Source organism: Agelaius phoeniceus, chromosome 2 (assembly GCF_051311805.1).
Source record: "Agelaius phoeniceus isolate bAgePho1 chromosome 2, bAgePho1.hap1, whole genome shotgun sequence".
Classification (NCBI taxonomy): Eukaryota; Metazoa; Chordata; class Aves; order Passeriformes; family Icteridae; genus Agelaius; species Agelaius phoeniceus.
Genome location: NC_135266.1, coordinates 40,398,302 through 40,413,277, shown reverse-complemented (window position 1 = coordinate 40,413,277; position 14,976 = coordinate 40,398,302). Strand labels below are relative to the sequence as shown.

Below are 14,976 nucleotides of genomic sequence, written 5' to 3'. Positions count from 1 at the left end.
ACTGTTCTCCTTTGATCCCATGCAGCAGATTGTTACCATCTCTCTGGCAATGGCTGCCAGCCCCATGCCACAGCTGGTACAAGGAGCAGGACAGATGCTCTCTAAATGTTTTGCCTCAGTGCAGTGTCCCAAGCCAAGTGAATCCCTCACTGCTGCTTTTGGCAGATGACAGAAAAGAGTCTCCTCATTGACACAAGTGTGCTTGAGCTGTGAGTGCATCCTTACAAGGAGTGAGGAGGAGCAGTGGCATCAGCAGCCACAGATACGAATTGGCATTGTCCATTTGTATGTCAGTGCTTGCAGGACTTTTGTCAGGAAACTGAGTTTATCTTAGCTTTTAAAAGTTTGTATTTTATTGATTTCTTCTTCATTTTTATTAAGAAACACTTAAATAGAGAAAAAAGTAGATTTTCTCAAACCTATATCTAACTGGACTCAGGGTAGAGCAGTATTTTGATGTAAAGTTAGCTGTTTGGGAATGCTGGTGTGATTTAGAAACAAAATCCAACACTGAAAATAACAGAATTGCTAATGTGAGAAAATGGGATAGAGAAAGATGTTCAGTAGAAATCTTCACCTAGAAAAGTGTAGTTACCTGCTGTATGTGGTGTTTTAATACATACTTAAGTTACATTTTACAGACAAATATAAAAAAGGCTTCTTGTTAAGATTTTATAATCACAGTTAGATGAAATGCATGCTAAAAACTCAAAAAAGCCTAGACATTAGTAGGATAAAATAAGCTGTACTTAGTGAAATGTTAACAATACATATATTTTATTTCTACCAATTCTACGTGTTCATGAGTGGTCTATGATTTTATCTGGTTACTATTTGCTTAATTCAATATGAACACATTCTTAAATAATGTTTTAAAATAGTTTATTAAAAAAAGCTGACAAGAACAGAACCTCTAGAACATACAGAATTAAGTAGAATTTCTGATAAAAGTTATTCTTCTTACACTGCTTTTCTGAAGCTGCATAGTGTCTTTTATAATTAGAAAATGGAGAATTAGTATTTTAGAATTAGAAACTCAATTTTGGCAGTCTAACTGGTATGAAATATAGGGGAGTTTGTGGTTTCTTTGCCATAAAAAATTGTTAATTTAATGTTTCTGTACTGCTCGTCAGGTATGATCCTTTCCGTGTTTGCAGGTAGGCAGAGGTCAGCATATGAGAAAGGAAGGAATTGCAAAGATGACAAATCTAATATGTTTGTTTGACTTCCAATACAACCTCAATGTCAGAAGATACAGCTGAAGTAAATAAAATTTGTTCTAACATGTGGCATAGCCTTTACTGATGATTATCAGGCACTCTTTAATTTTCCATCATAACCTCCTGGTTGAGTTACCAAGTTGTGTTGGCCAGTGAAGGCATGCTAATGATAGAACACTAAAGAAAAGATAGAGGGGCCAGGAATAAGGTAGGGAAGGAAGCTGAAACGTGACGGAAGGGCACATCAGCAGGAACCCAGGGCTTACATCCTGGATTCTCATCCTGGATTCTGAGCTGATTCCAGCAGGATGTGTTTAAGTCATTTGGTGTATTTCCTGAGCCAATTTCAGCATGCCTAAAGGAGTCTCAGACATGCTGTATGAAGGCATGATGGGAAAACTTGTTCTTTCCCAGCCAATTCTGCTGTTCTCATTTATTGATCTTTCAGGTAAACAGTGCTTAAAGAGAGGTAGCGATCTCACACCATCAGAATTAATCCATTAATTTACTTTTTGAATGGTCTCAACTATGAACATTTATTCAGGTTTCTAAAGCATTTGTCTTATGTCCATGTCTGACTTCAGCAGAAGTTCCGAAGAACACTGTATCATATTCTTTTAACTGAAATGGTGCAGTTTTCGTATTACAGTATCTTGCTTCAATTTGTGTTTATAAATAATCTATATACAACAGGAGTAGAGACAGACTTTTTACAATACACACTAAAAAGGAAAGTTTTCCTTTAGGAAAAGGAGTAAAGAGATAATACACCTTGTGAAGATGAGTGATTTTACATACAGGAGATGTTCAGTGTTGGGGAGAACCAAACAGTTCATTAGCTTTTCATGTGTTATATTTGACAATGTTTTCTATGTGAATTGTCCAATAAGGCATTTGTGCTCCAAATATTGTAAAATGTAGTTTCACCTCCAAAGAGCTATAAACTAAGTAGTTGTCATAGTCAAATGAGCAAAGTTGTCCATTTTATCTCAAAATTTTATTTCCTCTGTCTGTGTGACTGGGCCAACAAAACCATTGCTCTAATTGGAGCTCAGCTAGAGGTCTTAAAATTTTCAGATGTTCTGGTTGTAGTTGGTTGAATTGTAAGCTATATTTGTAAGCTCAATCCTAACTGTGATTTGGCTCTGCTTGAGTTAGTAGCATCCAGGCATATGTATGTGCAGCATGGAATCTGAACATCCTCAATGGTGCATATTTCCTGGAAAAAATAAGAGATCAGTCAAAAAGATACAGCAGGAAGATTATAATGCTGAGTTTTCCTGCTGTCCCGTGACAAATATTTTTCAGTCCATCACTCCTTGATTCTCTGACATCCTGAGAAACAGAATTTTACTTAAGCTGCTGTAGGAGACCACTAAGAGTTTTTGCTGTGGGCCCTGGCTTTTTCGTCTTGGTTCACTGTGGTGTACTACAGAGTTTATTTTTCAGGTAGCTTTCCATTGGAAGATTTAGCAAGTACCGTCATTTGCGTTTCTCCTGCGTCCCGGGAGCTTTCTTCATGATGTGACCTGGCAGCACTTGAAATTGATACACTCACTTGTCGTCGCAGTATTTTCAGTACAGTTCTCTTGTATCCTTTGCATGCAAAGAAATAGATGAAAGGATCTAGGCAGCAGTTAAAATTCATCAGAAATACAGTATAGTGGAGTGACTTCTGGAAAATTTTCGTTTCACTGCACAGGGGTTCTCGCTGAAGTTTCTTAATCATGTGTTGTATGATTGCAACATGATAAGGAGTAAAGCAGATTATAAACACTATAATTACAAATATGATTGTATTGATGGCTTTTTTGTTTATCCCCGATTTTTCCGTCAGTGGATTTTCCTTGGCTGTTTGAAAAAGTTTGCAGCTGATTTGAGAGTAACAAAATAGAATAATCCCCAGGGGAATAAGGTACCCTATTAAGCAGGCAGCAAGAAGTATAAATGGTAGATGTTCTATTTTCTCAAAGTTCGGATATTCCATACATGTAGTCCTTTCATTTTCTTCCTGTGACATGGATTGAATAAGTAATGGGAAAGTTTGACTGAATACAAGAAACCAGACAAAGACACAGATGCCCTTGGCGTATTTAATCCTTCTGATCTTGTATCGGAAGGGGTGGACGACAGCGAAGAACCTGTCGATGCTCAGGCACGTCATGAAGTTGACGCCTGCGTAGGTGTTGATGTAGAACATGAGCGCGGTGATTCGGCACAGCGCCTCTCCAAAAGGCCAGTGGAAGCCCAGGCCGTAGTAGGCTATCCTGGTTGGCAAGGCAATGCAGAACAGCAGGTCAGAGAAGACGAGGTTTGTTGAATACAGGGTAGTGGAGTTGATCTTCTTTCTGTTTTTAAAAATGACGGTGAGGGCAATGGTGTTTCCAAGCACCCCAAGGATCAAGATGGAGCCGTAGAAGACAGACAGTAATATCCGTGCTGTGTCTTTGTGCTCATATAAGTCACAGGTGGAAATGTTGGTCTCAGAGGCTGTGAAAAGGTCCATTTCTGCCACCAATGTTGTTGCAGGAAGCTCAGTAGACCTAACGTGAGAAAAAAAAACAACAAAAGGGAACATTTTCTAAGAAATGTAGAGAAACTGCTTCTACGTAACAATGGACAGCCTCTGTTGCAAAATAAGACTAAAAAAATGAAATGAAACTTCATTGCTGTGAAATACTTTTCAAGACTCTATCTGAAAACAAACAAACAGATACCTCCTTTTGGCTTTTCTGTCTTGTTCCCAATTGCCTCTCTAATAAAGAAAATCAGACAGGGGACAGTGTAATAAAAGCAGGATGTAATATATTTGGAAGTAAATCCTATAGATGCTCAAGATTTGGGAGACTGTTTAAAGCACCTTGAGGGGAAAAAAGAGTCTGAAGAAACTATGTGATAAAGCATCAAATAAAGTCCCAAAGGATCAGACAAGCAGACAAAATGTTTTAAATGTGTTTTAGTTAATTTTAAGGGATTTTTGTTCCTAACAATTCACACTGTGATGCTTTAACTTGTTTAGAGAAACATTTTTTTTCTCAGCACTCTTACCATATTGACATTATAATAGAATCACAGATTAATTTAGGTTGGAAAAGACCTTTAAGATCATAGACTCCAACCCCAACAACTTGTTTTATTCTAGTTTTAAGAATTGGCTTTTGGAATCTAATTCAAATATTGTTGCGTACATAAATTCTTAAGACTACTACTTTAATCACTCTTTAGTGACCTTGCTAAAGAGAGGTAGTGCAGGTGAACTATTTTACACTTTATCAGTTTGGTAGATTTTAGAAATTGTTTCATCTGTACAGTAATAAGTAGCATAGAAGAGTTGCAAAGTGGCAGTGATTTGGGGGGCTGAAAAATATTTTAAAATGATCCAGCAGAATTTCAGAAATGGGAAAAACCCCATTCTGTTGATACTGCTCAAGGTGCAAACATTTCCTAGCTCTGCTGTTACCTGACAGTTGTGTGATGTAAACATGAAGCTCAGAAAGGATGGGGCATCTCATGCTATTCCTTGGGCAGCTGTTCTACAAGAGGGTGGCTCTTAGAGGCACCATTTATGAATTTAAACAGCAATCAAAACAAGATTGCTTCTGTTTTAACAAAGAATACTACCTGAAGATAAAAGCTGTTGTAATTAGACTTTTGAGTCTGTCTTGTACCTTTAATAAACACATCTATGTTATTTCTGAGGATCTGTCATTCAACACACAATATTTACAAGCAACTGTAGCCTGTTGCACTTGCAAAAAGTCTTTCTGGGAATAGAAAATATCTCTCCATTTTAAGGGATTTAAATCACACATTTTAGGAAGCATTCATTATCCTTGTATTAACTTGTAAAAGCATTTAAAGGTTAGTATTTTCTTTCAGGATTTGAGGAGATTGTCCTGCTTATTTCAGGATGTTCACAATTAATGGTTCTCTGTAAACAGTAAACCTGCAGATAGTGGATGATGTGTATTAAAATACATAAATTAGTTACATTACATGTTTAAGGAAGAGATTTGACTTCCAGGTGGTACATTAAGTGTGTGTTTGCTGCATTCCATAGGCAAGAGGGAAGACAGGTGAGTAATTTCTGACTGACAGATGTACAATGTTCTGATTCTTAGGTATTTGTAAAGTAAGTGCTGTCCTTCAAGACATGGGGGGATACTCCATTCAGGGTTGTATGTCAAATCTGAATTGGGAGTTCTGTGCCTTGAATAAAGGAACTAATCTGGTAATTAACAGCTCCAGCTGTAGTGCAGGTTTAAGAATGTCAGTAATTTTATATTAGTTAATTCTGCATTGTTCATGCTGTCTTGGTGTTAGTGTGTTTAATGATTGATTAATGCAGTGTTTATTACCCTGAGGATAGTTCTGGTATGATTTCCCCCTCTCCCATGATTTTTCCCTTGTAGAAGTGTTTAGGATGGATTTTGTTTTACCTAAGTGTAACAGGCTTTGCATAAAATGGTGTGGGTTTGTGTAGGTACCTGTATATGAGTCAGTGAGGTATTTTGTTTTGTTTCTTATATTTAAATGCTTCTAATTCTTGTTCACATTCCCAGCATCACGTCTATCTTCTATTAATCTCTTTCTTGAAGTTTAGTTAAAATAATTTTGTCAACATATTTAGGAGAGGATAATCTAAGATTTGTGATAAACAGTTCAATTGCAGTAACTAGCTACAGCATATTAAGTGCATGGGGTTTTTTTTTGCTTTAAAGTTGTAATAGTTTAGGTTCAAAAATAGTGCACATAATTGTCCCATCCATTCATATGTCTTTCTAGAAACATTAGTAAAATGTAGAATATCTATTATACAAATATATTGAACCATAGTTTAGGAAGAAACCTGTATATTCAGTAAAATGTGTAATTTTTTACATCAAGAGTAGAATTTCATAAATTGCATGTTACCTAATTTTGTGCTATGAAGTTGGATCTTTAATGTAATAAATTAATCCAGAACTTGTTGTTCAAAATAGGCTGTTCATCCTCACATATTAGTGTGGCTGTTTTGAGAAGGAGTCCTAACTGAGACAAGTGTTTGTGTCTATCCATGGTGCTAGCATGGATATATGTTGGGAGCAGTTCCATGGCAGGACAAACTGGCCACAAGTGGATGAGGAGAAAGCTGGAGAAGCACATCTCGTGGATCTTCCAGGGCAGTGTGCAGTCAGCCAAGCTGTGCTCTTTGGCAGGCTGTTCTGCCTGCTGTGGGAGTCAGCCCTAGGTGCAAAAAGTATTCTTTTTCATCCTCTGTTAACCCCAAAATATTTTGACTGTTAATGTAGGGAACACATTTTACAATGCTGTAGACTACTATTAGTGTTTTGTCTACCTGTAGACAAAACATGTCTGTATGTACTGGCATTTTTGAGAGCCACCAAGGTGTTTAGGTGCTACAGTACCTGAATATATTCATTAAAAAAAAAAAAAAAAGGAGAGATTTTATCTGTTTTGTGGCCCAAACAGATGATAAAGTTGATACCATCCATCATAATGTGCATCACCCAACTGTGATAACTTCTTTGTACTTCTGAACTCTAATTGTTGTTGGATGAACTCCATTCATCTCAGCAGGTATTTCGCATTTTCTTGGCAATCTTGGAGAGGGCCTCATTAAAAATAACGTTTTCTTCCTGAAAGGTGTCTGGACTATTAAGTAAGATAAGATCTTTTTTTAAAAAACCTATTCCTTGTGTTAGGTTGCTGTTTATTTCTTGGCAGCAATCCTGAGTGATCCACTTACACATACATCATATGACATCCTCTACAGAATGTATCTAAAAAAAGAACATTTTGAATACTGTTTGTTAGTTTTGTATTACTGGAGAATAAATGGAGAATGTTACATCCTTACTGCTGCAAACCTCAGATTAGCTGGACATGACTCTGTTTTAATGAGCTGTGTGCCTGAATAACTCATGCAAACATGGCCATTTACTGTCCCAAATCCAGATGCACCAATTAACTTAGAATCACTCTAAAACTCTAAATCACTACTAAAACTTTTGCTCTTCTAGACTGTTGGATTAAAGACCCTTCCAGTGGCTTTCTAGGTTTATTAATTATACTACTTTGAAGTATATACTTGGAAGAAAGATAATATTAATATCCCTTACCAGTTTGGTTTTTGGCTTAGAGTTACATGCCAAAATGTTAAGGTATAAAGTATTGAGAATTCCTGTCTGTATATCTGTATTGTAAAGAAGACTGTTTAGGTGTTCACATTTTCTGAGTCTATAAACACTCAGTGTCACAGACCACTTACTCAGTTAATGTAATTTTCTGTGTAGTTTAGATTATATTATTTTAGTTATTGTGTGTGGATTCTGGTAACTTTTCTTTTAAGCATACTTTCTATGATGCTGTTTGTCTTGGAGAACTGAAGAGAAAGCAAATTACCCATTCGTACTCTAGTCTTTGGTCAGTACCTCTCTGTTAAAAAAATGTGTGTCTCTGTCTTATATGTCTCTAAAATTAATTTGGAATTGCTGTTTTCATTGAGTCTCTTTACACAATCTCATGGTTTAGGCAATTCAAGGTAAGCTTCTCAAATATTTCACTACAAGGTGGAATGATCCTGTGATGTCTGTTCTTACTGCAGCTGTGTCCCACACAGGACTTGGGTTTCCAGATGCCTCTTGGTATTACTGTGCCTGGAGGCAAACTCACCACTCCATCCCTGCCTTTTCTGCCCAGTGCATTATGTATGCAACAGAGAGTTGTGTAGCATTGCACTGGGAGTTTGTGGAGTTAGGTCCCTGTGCTCCAGGAGTATTTCTGATTCATTCTGTCATAGGATATCTCCGGTGTAAGGGCATGGCCATTGCTCTCTGCTTTGACCTGGAAGGACCTTATGTCTGGGAGAGTTTAAAATTAATTTTACTGTTAAATACTATGCCCAGGCTTGCAACCAGTGCAGGTTGTTCTATAATGTTCTTTCTCTTGCCATTTTCAAGTCTTAGGACTATGTTTGCATTTTTGACCAGCAAATTTCTTTAGTCAGTTACTTAGGAGGTTTGTTAGATAGGCAGCTGCTAGTCTGTTCTCTGTGGTTCTTGATGTTTCACAGCCATAGTATCCATCTGGGGAAAAAATTCACAGCACAATAGCAAGCTGCTTACAAAGTCTAGCATGTCTGAAATCTGTGCAGGTGTCTTTCTAAACTGATATTGTAATCTCATCAAAGAAGGAAAAATAGCTTGTGTGGGAGATTCATGTTGTGTGAAAACATTTGACTGGCATCAGTAATTTGTTTTATGTTTATACATTTGTTTTGTGTTTAATCCCCACAGCAAAAGGTGTTTGATGAACAGGAGGGTGACCCCAGTCTGGAAGTACTGTGTAATCCAAACCTCTGCTTCACAGAAATCTTTTGTGTGATGAGCTTTGTATGTAATATTTGTATGTAGTATCATAATATTACATACATTTAACTGTTAAGAAGAATAGATTTAAGCTGTGAGCCAGCAGTTGCAGTGTTGCACCTTAGATTACACGGGTTGGGACTGTGTGCAAGCAGTGGTACAAAGCTCTCTCTGTATGCTAAATGAAATTTATTCTTGTTCTCATCTCCTGCTTCTGCTGAGGAGCACCATCTGTCTTTTCGGCAGAACAGGGGACATGTAGAAGGCTTTTACTCTATTGTAATCTAATGTGTAATTTCTCTGTGTCTGTTCATAATTTTCATTCTTTGAAGATGAATCCCTGGTCCATTTGTCCCTGGTCCAGTTTGCTAATTTAAGGATACTAATTATATTCTTGGAAAGGCACAGCAGTTCATTAGAAAGATCTCTACTGGCTCTCGATACATAGTATGGTTTAATCACTATGAGATGGACAATATTTCCTTAACAAATCATATTGAGAGTTAATGTTGTTTTTCTCTGCATAAAGAGTATAAATTATTTTAAAGGAATGGTCAGGAAAGAGACTTCTCTTCTGTGCAAGATTCTCTGATCTGATTCTCTGATCCTCTATAGATATAATCTGTGTAGGTTTTACATTGTTTTAAAACAGTAGAAGATGGGAAATATGCAGTGCTGTGTTTTTATAGGTTTAATTTTTTCCTTAATCTCAAAACTATTTTTTTTTCCGTTGACCAGTCATGTTTACTGTTTGTATTTCTGTTTTACCGTACAGGTGATCTCTATTGTAGAGTGCTCTCTGTTTGAGAAAAAGGCTTGATTCTAAGCCTTAGAAAAGCTAAGTTATGTGTATTAAAAAGTGTGTGTGCTACACTGCATAGCAGAACACCTTGTTAAAATAGAAGGAACATATACCTAAGGCACATAATATGGTATGAGTGTACTGGCAACTGGAGACTGCATGTAGTTTAATAAAAGCTGAGGTGAGAGACAGACATGTCCTAAAGCTTCCTCCTTCTTTCTAACACTTTAACACTCATATGCTTCTAGTGCTGTTTGTTAATTTCTTTTCAAAAGCTGTTGAGTTTTGTGTTCTAAAGGCCGGTGAGTCAGCCTAATAACCTGAAGATTGAGTCCTCAGGTCACAACCCACAACTAATTTTGATGACAGAGTCTCCAGGCTAGTGCTTTTATCCCTCTTTGATATAGATCCAAATTTTTTGGCATAGTAAAACCAAATTTGTAATACACACATCAGAGAATCCCAAATATTGTCTTAACAGTGTCATAAATTGTCTTAACAGTGGCTATAAAGAATGAGAATATTCTTTAGCTGCTTAACAGAATATGCAAGTGCACAACACTGTGGGATCTTTATATAGTCTATAGTCTATTACTATAGATTTTGCATGACAGTTGTATGACAGTTATATTTGGTGCTAAAAAATAATATAAACTACAGTAAGTGAGATGGAAATAAAAGGAGTTGAGTTGAAGTGCATAACTAATTAAAGAAAAAGTGGATTTCATTTGAAGGGTCTTATCTGTTGTATCTCTTTACAAGGATGATGTGTTCTACAAAAAGTGTGAGACCTATCTAACATAAATCATCTCTGCCTAAAATACATACTGATGTGAAGAGCTGTACTGATGCTGAGATGATTAACTTCCCTCCAGTTTACACTTGTTAGGTATACCAAATGTAAAAAGGAGAGAGCCTAAAACTAGAGCAAATAAGCAGAATAAAAGTGTGAGCCACTGAAAATTACATTCTTTCTAGCAGAAGAAAAAAGTATTCAAATGAGGATTTGTATTTTAGTACTAGAAAACATGCACACCTATTTGAGTTTGGGGTTTTTTTCTGAGTTACATGAAACCCATACAGGTATAATATTTAATTTTAAGGTTTACAGCTTCAGATTATAGCTTCTGTATTAAGTTTATTATTATCTGTACATGCTCCTGAGTCTTTTGACCAGAAAAAAAAAAGATATTTGAGCTCTTAAAAACTAATTGCCAGGTAAATTTTCAATTGCCTTGTCTCTTCAGGAGCAGCCATGAAAATGTTAGACAGATCTCTTGTATTTTATGCTCAAAGGCATGTACTCTCTCTTACTTTTTAAGATAAAAGATAGTTTAGTTACTGTCTGTTGCACAGTCTGTCTTGTTTTGCCAGTATAATAGGAAAAAAGTATCCTTTTAAATTGGGAAGGTGTACAAAAATCATACCACTTGTAATATATCTAAAGATCAGTAATAAGGAGAAGGATATTTGGTCATTGCAATTCAGAAGAAGAATGCTTTCTAAAAACTTTGAAAGAAATGTGCACTAGAAGTTAAAAGAGGAATTAGCTCATAAAGCTTTGACCTCTTAAAATGCTCTGTTGCAATGTTCAGACGTGAGAAGAGTGAGAAGTTTTTGAGCTGATAATAAAGGCTGTTTTCATAGACAAGAAATGCATGTGATAAAAGCAAGCTATGCATTCACAAGCACAATATGAGAGACTTATAACAAATCTCTCTCTTACTATTATTCTGTGAGGTTCACTAACTTTAGAGCTTCAGTGCTTCCCTTCCTACTTCTGCAGTAGTTACTTCTGCACTAGTATAATTTAAATCAGCATTGCTAAAAATTTGTCTAAGTTAAGGCAGTATGAAATGTTTCCCTGTGATTGTCAGAAGGCTGTACTGTGAGAAATGAGTTGCAATAGCTTGTTGATGCTGTAGATCAACAGATCCTTTAAGTGACTAGCAGCATATTAATATGGGAATATAAAATATCACAGAATTTCTTCCATGGGCCTTTCCCATACAAAGCTCATTTATCCTTACTACCACATGAAAATATCCAGTATAATGCAAAAAAGGAAATATTTCTGGAATTGTTTGCTGTTGCTCAGTGGCAAAGGAAAAAAGTTAAAAGTTAGTTGTTTTCTGTACTTACATCTCTGTAGCTTCTTGGATCCTCTGAGCAGTTAAGGGCATTAACAAGGATGGCCTGACTGAGAAGGTTTACCCTTGCACATTGTTCTCAAGAGTGATTACGTGAGTCTTTTGTGGGAGGGGTAGGGTTTTTTCAAGTGCTTAACAAAAACCCAGCCCTGTTTGAATGCCGGGTCTTGATTTGCTGCCTGCTGTTTTATGGGATGTGAAAGCATCTATTTTAGATCCTTTTGCAATTAGTCTGCTCAAAGAAAGTAATTAGAAACAACACTTCCACCTCCCCCCTGAAGTTACGCACTAGTGACTTTCACAGAAGGGACTTTACCCAGAGTTTTATTTGACTAATTGCTGACCTACTAAAATCCCTCTCATATGAGAAAAACTTTGTTTATATGCCATCTGCATTTAAAAATACCTTAATTTACAGCAAAGAGCTGTGTAATCAGTACATACTTAGAACTTCTTCTTACCAAGGAGATCTGATGTAGCATGAGGAAGCCTCAAAACTGAGACATACCGTGATGTCGTGTTAAAGCAGATGTCTCAAATGCCTGTGGACATTCCCAGCACGGTTTTAGTATCATAATGATGAGGATTTACAGAAATGCCTTTCAAAAATGTATGAGGGAGTTAAAGAACTTTGTGACTTTGAGAGATTAGTAAGAATGTCTGCCTTTGTAAGCTGTTTATTACATTTTAAGCAGTGATGATGATGATGATGATGATAATAATAATAATAATAATAATAATAATGAAAAATGTAAGGTAAATACATGAAAGATAAAAGGCTTCTAAAACACAAATCTGATTCCCCTAAAATAAAGACAAGAATGAGTGGCTAGGGAGTAGGAAAGGAATGGGATGTCAAATTGTGAGTTAACCTATTTGTACCTGAAATAACCTTGTTTCTGGGTGAAGCACTTTTAATGTAAGAGGTAAGTTTTGTGTTTGTTAAGAGGGTTTTGGAGTTCAGAAGCAGATGGAAAATCCTTTCATTTGCTGTTAGAGGCTGTGGTTGAGAGCTACCTGGGCTTTTCCCCAAAAACTGATACTGATCATTCATGACTGCAAAGTACTGTTTCATGACCTCATTTGGTGACCTAATTTTAAACAACCAACAAGGCATGATAAGGCTATTTTTGGCAGGTCCAACCCACGCAGAGAGCAGGATGCCTCTTTGGAAATGTTAGGGCTGTGTTCACAGCACAGGTGTTGGATGGCATTGTAGTGGTGAAGGTGTGTAGAGAGATAGGATCTCTGCTAACACATCCATCTCATCAGAAAATCTCAAGTAAACACAGGTCTAATGGCAAAGGTACTTTGTTTTATAGGAAATGTTTTTGCTATAGCAGAACATAGAGCCTTGTAAGCTACTTTTGTACTTACTTGGTTGAGACTGTACGCTGATTTTTCTGGTATTGAACTTGCACTGTACACATGACTTGATTCCCCTTGGATGCCAAAGAGCTGCCTAGAGAAAGGGTCTATCTAGGGCTTTCAGCTCCTCAGTCTTAATGGAGCATTCATCCTCTAACATCACATTCAGAAAATCTTTGGGAAAACTTACCAGTCTTATTCTGGATTTTTTTTTCCTTACTTGTTTTTGAATAATTTTTTAATTATTCCGCTTCATCAGAGAGTAAAATTGCTTTAAATGAAGTCATGAGAATTCAGGACTGCTTAAAGGGAAATTGCACAGGGAACTTGCTTCATATGTACGCAAAGTAATACCACAGTGTGGTTCCGTGTCCAGCACCTAAGGTCTGCTATAGAAATGGGAAATTTTGAGATACGCAGTCATGTCATGACTGACATTAGTACCCCAGCTTCTTATTAAAGGATATGTTTGCTTCAGAATTGTTTTATCATTATAAAACAACGGCAGTATGTGTTTCCTGCTTTGATCTGATAAAATATTGCCTTCTTTTGATTAAGATACAGTACTAGATAGTACCTTTTGAGTCACACTGGCATATTAGCTACCAATCCAGGCTAGCATGATGATAAATTAAATGGTGCAGGTCGCATTCTTTTACTAACTGTTTATCCTTCTAGCTGTTTGTTTCTTGATGTTGGTCCAATATCTGTGACTGCTCCTGGATTTGAACATGTAAAGTAAGAAATTGCCATGTTTCAGAAGGTGTTTCTGTTTACCATATATGACATACATACATACAGACATACATTTGTGTTTTCCATATATGTGCAAACACTGTTCAGATTTTGGCAGGCAATGTGAGGAACATGGAACCCAGGTTACAAAATATATTGTTGGATAGTCTTGGCATTAAAAACTAAAGCTTACTTTAGGATAGGTGTCTGACTTGTGCCTTCATGAGGGGATTGTAAACTGTTGGTTAGTTGGTTAGTCTCAAATTTTCATGAACTGCAAGTTGCACGGATTCTGCGGGGATATCCATGGACAGGAGGAACCTTTCTTTTCACCTCCAGATGCATTTTAAAATTTTTCTCTGCATTCTTGCTGCTTTCCTGTGAAATGTTGGCTTTAGCTAGTGAGTACTGGGTAACAAAGCCTACTGCTTTTGCTGCTATTGAGACACCTCAGGCAGTGAGCTGTCCTGCTCTTGTGGAGTGAAAGAATTGGGTGCAGTAGAATTGAGTCCTTTGAGTCCAGGGCTCCAGCAGGAAGAGGGGTACTCACATCAAGGGTAGTCACATTCCACAGAGTTCATTAATTTTAAGGAAAGTTATTGTGAATACTTAGCATCTTTGGAATAAAGGCTGGAACCTTAAGTGTAATATGACAGTGTTTGGACTGACTGTAGGAATGCAGGTCACTGAAATTACTTAGTAACTTGAATTGCAGGTGCCCTGTTTGCATGCCTGTATTATCTGCAGTTGTTTTTATAGGTGATATTTTTAGCGCCCCCAAAAATATGTGGTTGTGAATTTGTCAGTTTAATGGTGTTTTGGAGAACTTGAATGAAGAAAAACACAGCACAGCAGTTAGTAAGTGTAGTGAGTCATTCTGAATAAAATAGGTTATTTCTGCAAACTTAATGCCACAGAACTTCTATTGACAGTAGCAAGCATTTTTGCAGAAGCTACACTTACTTAGCTTTCTAACCCTTTGTTCATGCATTTTAGAACCATTTTTCCTCTGTTTTGTATATATTTTCCTCTGTATTTTGCATGTATTTGCTAGTGCTAATCGTTTATTTTAATCTGCATTTAATAGTCCCTCTTTTAGACTTTAAATAGTATATTTCTCTTGTAATATGTATCTGCCCCTGATTTTTCCTTCTCGGACAATTTTTACATCTCTGACATATTTTTTTCAAGGATACTGTTTGTATATGTCTTTTTTTATTTCTTTGTACAAAACCAATCTCATAGATTCATATGATGTAGAATGTTCCTATCTTGTCACTGTGTTTCTGTTTCACTTCAAATGTTGAAATTTAGCGTGCTCTTCAAAATGG

At 36.6% G+C, this 14,976-nt stretch overlaps 2 protein-coding genes across 4 annotated transcripts in view; one reads left to right on the top strand and one right to left on the bottom strand.

Moving 5' to 3' along the window:
• UBAC2 (UBA domain containing 2) overlaps nucleotides 1–14,976 on the top strand; it is an 88,184-nt gene that overhangs the window by 38,906 nt on the left and 34,302 nt on the right. The window lies entirely within an intron of this gene.
• Nucleotides 866–11,669, bottom strand: LOC129117687 (G-protein coupled receptor 183-like). Its single transcript, XM_054628522.2, has 2 exons — nucleotides 11,535–11,669; nucleotides 866–3,763 (listed from the first exon to the last, which is right to left on the bottom strand). Exons 1-2 carry the CDS (start codon nucleotides 11,573–11,575, stop codon nucleotides 2,659–2,661), a joined length of 1,146 nt encoding a protein of 381 aa, XP_054484497.1. The 5' UTR covers nucleotides 11,576–11,669; the 3' UTR covers nucleotides 866–2,658.